This window comes from Silene latifolia, chromosome 8 (assembly GCF_048544455.1).
Source record: "Silene latifolia isolate original U9 population chromosome 8, ASM4854445v1, whole genome shotgun sequence".
NCBI lineage: Eukaryota > Viridiplantae > Streptophyta > Magnoliopsida > Caryophyllales > Caryophyllaceae > Silene > Silene latifolia.
In genome coordinates, this window is record NC_133533.1 from 72,009,851 (window position 1) to 72,017,887 (window position 8,037).

Below are 8,037 nucleotides of genomic sequence, written 5' to 3' on the forward strand. Positions count from 1 at the left end.
ACGATCTTGGATGGAAAAAAAGAAGATCCCTCCCGAGTAACAAATTCTCATAATCTTGGGGTGACAAACGCAAATTTTTATTAGGATGTTTTTTGTTGGAGAAGGAGAAATTTGCAGGCCTTAAGGTAAAAGTAGTGGAGGGATTACAATCATCCTTAGCAGGCGAAGCCGGACAAGCTTCATTAATGCTTTCAGATTCCATAATATTATCGAACTGCATTTAGTAATCAGTTTATCAGAGTCCATAATAATGGCAGCACGAGTTCTAGTTGCATAAGGGCTTTCGGAATCAATAATAATATCAGAACTAGTTGCAATTTCAGCATGAGTAGGAGAACCATCATCTATAACCAAAGGGACTTTACTACAAGACGGTGTGTCCAAATCAACAGGGATTGCAAACTTTTCAACCCCATCATCAACTCACAGAGGTTTCTCACCTTTCTTGTCTGAGGCCAAAGGGTTAAAAGGATAAGCGACCCGTTTCCCATTAACATTTAAAGGTAAGAGATCGGCCACAGAAAGAAGTTCCCGATTAACATCATTGTGATGTGGTTCAAATTTTACAGCATGTTGAAAGTCATCAATAGCCTCCGAGAGTAGATTCAAATGCTTAAAGGCCAGGCCCCTACGATATAGGGCCTTAACATTGGTCGTATCAAAAGATAAGACAAAAGTACAGTAACAACAAACCTGATTATAGTGGGACAACTTCAACTCACAAACTGCTAAATTAAGGACAAAGGAGAGGCAGAGGGAAGTGGCTACGGCCTGGTCGTGTGCGGGTGGAAGTCCTAGGAAGCATACGAGTTTAATGGCTTGAGTGTAGTGACGGGCAGCCAAAACGAAATCCCCTTCCCTGAAAAGGGAGTTACCCCTATCTTTCACCAAATTGGAGATGGAAGGTACCCCCAATTCCATAACCAACTTAGCAAGGTCATCATCATCGACCCCATTATCATCCACAACAAACAAATCACAAAGATTAAGAAGCAGAAATTGATATTCCATACTGAGATTATAGCACCAACAAGGTTTGATACATCAACAAAACAAAGATTGGGAGAAATTAAAACTAAGAGGAAGATTCAGAACATTCACTGACCTAATTGAGATTAACCGGTAAAATCCGCGAATAAAGATCAGCAAACCACATCAAAATAGATGGCGGCTACCGGAGACGAGTTCGAAAATGAAAAGATAAGACGGAATCGATAAATCCAACAGTAGGGGGTTCTCACCGGCGACCTGCGGAGTGAAGATGAGGCCGCCGGTGAGAGAGGCGATGCGGAGGTGGTTGTGCGGTGGTGAGGCTGCGTTGGAATTTTTTTATGTCTATCTCTTTCTACAAATTACTCGTTTTTCTTCATACATGTATATTGTCTAACATGTAGTTTTATAATTGCATTTTCACTTATGCTCACATTCATTTTACACAATATTTATATACAATGGTTAGATAAGAGATTAACTGTGAAAAAAATTAGTTCATCATTGTTACCATGCGTGATATATACTATATATATGGTCTTTATTCTCATTTTTATGATTAGTTATATTCATGTTTATGGCTACAGTTTATTTCATCGGATGACTTCATATTATTAGCGATCTGTAAAAGTAGGTGGTGTTATTTCATGTAGTATCCCTATGCTCCTATATACTCCTAAGTTCTATCTCTGATTAATAATCTAAGCATATTATTGAGTATCGACTTTGAGTTATTTGAATACAGAATCGAGAGAGTTGTACTGCTGTGTAATTTAGCGGAAGAAATCCAATGAGTCGATTAATACCATAGACATGGTGAATTCGTTCACTCAATAAGTAACATGACGATAATAAATTAACAAGTAACTACTCAAAAAATCAAGATATAGTTTGAATAAAATTTTGTAGTTTAGGGCCACCATAAGCTAAATCATACTCCGTATTTGCTTTTTCCTCATAATCAACACTAAGAACTTTTGTTAAAGTATCCACCTAGTATATAATTATTGAATGTATGTATGAATCAGTCCTTCTGGCTAGCACACTCCACTCCAAAAGTGAAAAGAAAATCAGTCATTTCAGTAATTAAAATGCGAATTATGCTTAAATGGGTCCACATAACTCAAGTGATTTCTCTTGTAACCATGAATCTTGATTCCTACTTTTCCAGGTAGGGATTTCGGATTCCTTATCGCATGTCTAATCATTTTCTCCACTACTTGATTAATAATATATTATTATAATTACTGTATTTTTGTTCTGTCATTAACCTTAATTAATCATGCTCATCTCCCTTAAATGACAAGATTTCCAAAAAAAACAAAATTTATTTTCAAATGAGTCGAGACCGTACAAATAAAGAGAATGGGAGATTAGATTTGTGATCCATCATCATAATTACTCCTTACTAATACTCCCTCCCATTCACAATAAACCTCCCATTTCATTTTGGCACAAATATTAAGGAAACACACTACCCCACCATATAATTAAATTTCAACCACACAAATACATTACCCACCATACAATTAAATTTGGACCACACAAACACTTACCAAAAAAGGAAATAGGGAGGTTATTGTGAATAGACGGAAAAGGAAATAGGGAAGTTTATTTTGACTGGGAGGGAGTATAAGACTTCTTCAATAATTGCTTTATATAAAGTTATATACTCTCCCATCCTCGTGAAAAGTTATCTATTTCCATTTTAAAGTTTATTAGTATGGTCAAACAGGTGGGCACGGGTGCCGGGTGGGGAGATGGGTCGGGCCAGGCCTGATGGAGGATGACCCAAATTGGGCCCGGCATAGGGTCAAGAGCTTGGTAGCATCAAAACGGACACGGACACGAACACGGACACGTGACACATCATCCCATGAAATTTAGGACACGGGACACGTTATATAAATTCAATAAAATATATAATTTATAGTATAAACATTCGGTTTTATTTTTATTAAAGTATTTGATATTAAATTTAAATAAGGAAAGGTAAAACTTGTCCATGATTATAACTCATTTCATTTCCCATCAAAACCCATCTTCTAACTGCTATTTCAACAAATTTCATTTTATCTAAAGTTAACATCATTCACCCCAAATGATGTCCAAATGTTATGGACACGCTTTCGGACACGGCCCAAATACCATGGACACGTCGACACGTGCCTAAATAAATGTTGAAAGTTAGACACGACTTTATAGGCGTCTGACACATTTCGGCGTGTGTCCGAGGAGTGTGGTGTCCGACACTTGTCGACACGGACGGACCGACACAGGTTGTCCGTCTTACTGGAGTCAAGAGTCAAGACCCAAGGGATGGGATGAGGGCGGGCCAGGGTTAGAGCGGGCTGAGGGAGCTTGGCCTTGGGTACATTATGTTGCACCGGGCGCCACGGCCCGAGGTAAAGAACGGGTCAAGCGGGCCTATACATCAACAATTGCTTAAATTTGATGCATTATTAGACACTGACGGCATATACATCAACAATTGCTTAAATTTGATGTAGTTTTCCATCTTGATATAATATATTCCGTATAAAGTATTGTTAAATCATTACTTAGATTAGATAATCAAACACCCGTGCTAAACATGCTTTCTAAATTCCAGGAGTTAACGGCTAATAACACTGGTGGGTTCTTCTGCAATTTTGTTGCATGCCTGCACAATTACGGGAATGATTATTATTCATATACTGTATCATGTCACTAACCTTTCTCATTATCCTAATCACAAGTGTGTACCCCAAGCAATCTTTATTATTTAGCTGACGAATTTGTGTGAAACAATATAGTCAGAAATCATTCGGTAATAAGAAGTTAATTAACTTAAGTAGTTAAGTACATGTCTCGAGTTCGAGCTTTACCAATACAATAGTGCCAAAACACATTAAAACTAGTAGATGTCATCTAACTTAATTGATAAAGTCTTGAGAGATGGTATTCATGATCAGGGTTTCAAATCCAGTCAGCATTAAAATCGCCCTTGTAACTCCCTTTAAAAAAAACACATTAAACTAGGTTAAACTTTGCCGTCCGTGTTATTTTTGCTAGCCTTATGTAAACACGATCTAACACTTAATTGGCGAATCAAGTGAAAACAAATTAAGAGCACGGTTATATTCGTTGTATATGTTAGAATTAGCACTAGTTATAGGGAGGCCTGCAGTTGCATCCACAATTCAAATCTAAAGGGCATTCATGTAAGGACGTGTTAGAGTATAAAACCGATATTGAGACTCCAACCATCAGCTTAAACTTTTGATTAGATGGTTTCTTGACAAACAGTATACGACTAACCAAAATCTTTGTTACAATTCGGCATACCAGCGCATGATCATAGTTATTATTATTGCATGATTTGCATCAAATTGATCATATCCAGCTATTACATTGAGAAACAACTTTCAAGTTATTCTTCGTTGTAGGTGAATTTAGCCAAACACAATCCAGAATTCAAGTAATTACTTGATAGTTGTTGTCGTTGAATTGCTTGTAAAATCCATAATTACGCAAAGGAAAGACATACGTTATTAGGGACCATTTAAGATATTGCGCCCACAGTTATGGCCATGTAGCCGGGAATTAAGTGTTATGTGGAATAGTCATTATCGTAGGAAACACTAGTGAGACTACGAAAGCAACCATTTGATACAGATTCCAAACATATTTTTAGATTCATAAATTTCACACTCTTTCAATAAAAACGCCAAATTCGGTTGTGGCCCTCTTTCAATATGGTATTTCGACATTATTTCATACTTTGGGTTATACGAATTTTCTTATAGGATAAGATGGTTGATGCCCTCTTAGAGTTTGATGTTTTTGCTTTTCCTTGATTCTTTCATAAGTTAATGATTTCTTTTATGTGTATATATTGTGCTCCCAGCTCCTATAAATTTGAGATACATTAACCGATTATATATGGATAAAGGTCATTGGTATTGGCACCAAAACCAACCCCAACAATCACAGTTGTTAAAACTAAACAAAGCGGCGAAATTGTAAGCACCTGGATTGGCATCCCGACAGGCCAAAGCAATTCGTTGAAAACACTTGACTTTAACAAGTAAAATCAAGTTGTAGTCACGATGGTTCACGGTCCACCCGAAAGAAGATGAACATCTTCATGTTATGTGTGTGTGAAGAAGACGAGATAAAAGAGAGAAAGACAGCTTATAATTGAGGGAGAATTTGTAATGAATTGTATACTTGGATTGATATTGTATAAACTACTTGTGAATATAACAAATACATGTGCTCTCCTTGCGTGCATAAGTAGAGTTGATTCCTATTTTTGGTTGGTTTAGGAAACGTGTTCCTAAGTAACTTCTTTAACAACCTCAACAAACTCTTAACTAACTTCTATATTCTAACACACGATATATGCGCGCGCATTTACATGACATACATACACACATACATGCACCCTCTCTCTCTCTCTCTCTCTCTCTCTCTATCTATATATATATATATATATATATATATATATATATATATATATATATATATATATATATATATATATATATATATATATATATACATACTAGGTTTGGTGTCCGGCCCGCCACTTACCTCTATTTACCGTTAAATTTTATTTTCAATGAAATAAACTATGTTGGAGTTGTCTAACTCACACGTTTACTATTTGTAATATATTTTTCTACGGCATATCTTGTAATTATGATGAAATGTAAAATTTATTTTCAAATTATGAGACACGTTCACTACCTCGCTATTAATATTATTACTTTCACGACATTCTTTCTTAATATCATTTCGTTCACTACTCCCATGGTTACTATTGTTTCTTTTACTAATTCCTATATTTTTTTTTTTCTGTTAAATTCATTATTCCTGTTAATTTTATCCGGCCTATATTTAAATAAATAAAATATTTCCTTGAGTCGATTGGTTATTTAATTATTCATACTTTTTCTCATTGTTACCACTATTACTTTCACTACATTCGTAGTTACTTTCACTACTCTCACTATAATTATTATAACTGTCACTACTCCCACATTAATACCGTTAATTTTATTAATCTCGTTGCTGCTACTATTACTTTTACTATATTTAATCAATACTATACTATAATTCTATGATGATACTAATTAATTACATAAGTGGGGCATATTAATTTTAAGGAAAATCACTATATTGTTGTGTTTTCTAAATTTAATTACTTTAATTTAATGTAATTTCCATAAATATTCTTCATCCAGGCATATTTATATTATATTTTTAATCAAAACTATATAATATTTACATTGAGGTCCCTTTATTAGGTCTATCACACGGTGCTATCGATTTAAAACTATATAGTATAATTAATTTGTATAGATTTATTTAATTACATTGAAGTCTCTTGGTTTCTGGAATTAATATATAGTATTGATATATCCAACTTGGACTGAAGTTGATTATGTTGAGGACCACTGAGTGCCTTTGTAAAGAGATCAATTGGTTGTTACTTGGTTAGTATGTAAGACAGAGATATGAGACCTTCCATCCGTTTTTCTCGAACAAAATGGCAATCCAAGTCAGTGTGCTTGGTCCGTTCATGAAAAACATGATTCTTAACTATGTGAATAGCTGTCAGACTATCACATTTTACAGGAATAGCTTGTATGTTTGGTACTTCCGATTCCTTGAACAACCTACTTAACCAAGCAAGCTCAACAGTGAGTCTCCTTAAGGATCTGTACTCTGCTTCTACTAAAGATAATGAGATAGTCTATTGTTTCTTTGACTTCCAAGGGAGTAGACTACCTCCCATAAAAACAAGGAAGCCACTAACAACTTTTCTTGTTTAAGGGCATGCAGCCCAGCCAGCATCAAAAAAACTTTCAAGTTGAAAAGAAGGCATGTTGCTGAGTAATATACTTTGGGAGATATCCTTAGCCAGATAATTAAAAACATGAAGAGCATTACACATGTGTTGTTCCCTTGAAAATGCCATGAATTAGCTAAATAATTGGACTGCAAATGCAATGTCAAGCCTGATATGTGTCAGATAGTTCAACTTACCGACCAATTTCATATAATCAGTAGAATTATCAATCAAATTGCCTGATTCCATGTCCATTCTTATGGAACAGTCCAAAGGAGAAGATACTGTTCCGCAATCAGTGTGTTGAAACTCTTCTAATAATTCTTTGGTGAATTTCTTTTCAGTGATTGCCATACTAGCAAAAGTAGATACAAATTCAATACCCAGGAAATAATTTATATTGCCCAGGTCTTTTGTTTTGAATGTATCATTCAAAATGTCTTCAAATCTTGGATTTCAGCATCATTATCACCCACCATCAGGATGTCATCCACATAAACTGCTAGAAAAACCACCATGCCATTGGTCTTCTTGTGGAAAGGGAGTAGTCATTAAGGGATTGTTGATACCCTCATCTACCAAAGTGCCTTACCAAGGCCTACCTAGCAAATGGAAGCATTACCATCTCGGCTGCCCGAGTTAGTATATATCAAAGATACCATAATGAAACATTTAATAAAGATAAATAAAATTTAGTCATTACATAATCCAAAACCAAAAGAAAACACAACTCAAAGTTAAAGCAAATGAATGTCTAAGAACTCAACGGAAGCTAAAATGATCATAGTGTCTCGTGGGCTTCCCATCCAAACCCGCAAGCAAGCTCAAACATCAACACCTGTTAGACTCACTGCTCTCCATTTGCCGGAAATAGCAAATGGTTCACCATAGCTTTGAAAACATTTGAAGGGTCAGTACAATTATACAATTAACCACAATCCACACAAAGAACATGCAACACAAGATAACTCAGTCAATACTCTATCATCTCCAAACTCTTTTAATAACAACAAATGGCTCTCATCGCAACAAGTAGCAGGGTTCCCATCGCAACAGCTAACTCGCCCTTGCCGATGTCAGACCACAACATTGAACATCAAAATCCCCGCTCATCGCAACGAGCGAACCCAGCTCATTAATGTGCAAAACCTGTACTTAACCTACTCCCCATATGATCGGAAATATCATATGGGTCGACACAGGCCACC

General features: G+C 35.7%; 1 protein-coding gene across 1 annotated transcript; it reads right to left on the bottom strand.

Annotated features, from left to right (window-relative positions):
• Positions 1-423: 423 nt before the first annotated feature.
• On the bottom strand, positions 424-1,011 carry LOC141595354 (peptidyl-prolyl cis-trans isomerase FKBP62-like). The gene has a single exon (XM_074415319.1). It carries the CDS (start codon positions 1,009-1,011, stop codon positions 424-426), a length of 588 nt encoding a protein of 195 aa, XP_074271420.1.
• Between the last annotated feature and the right edge of the window lie 7,026 nt (positions 1,012-8,037).

Bases quoted from the DNA above. Each gene is read 5' to 3' on its own strand.
- LOC141595354 (XM_074415319.1), bottom strand. From the start codon at position 1,011: ATGGAATATCAATTTCTGCTTCTTAATCTTTGTGATTTGTTTGTTGTG.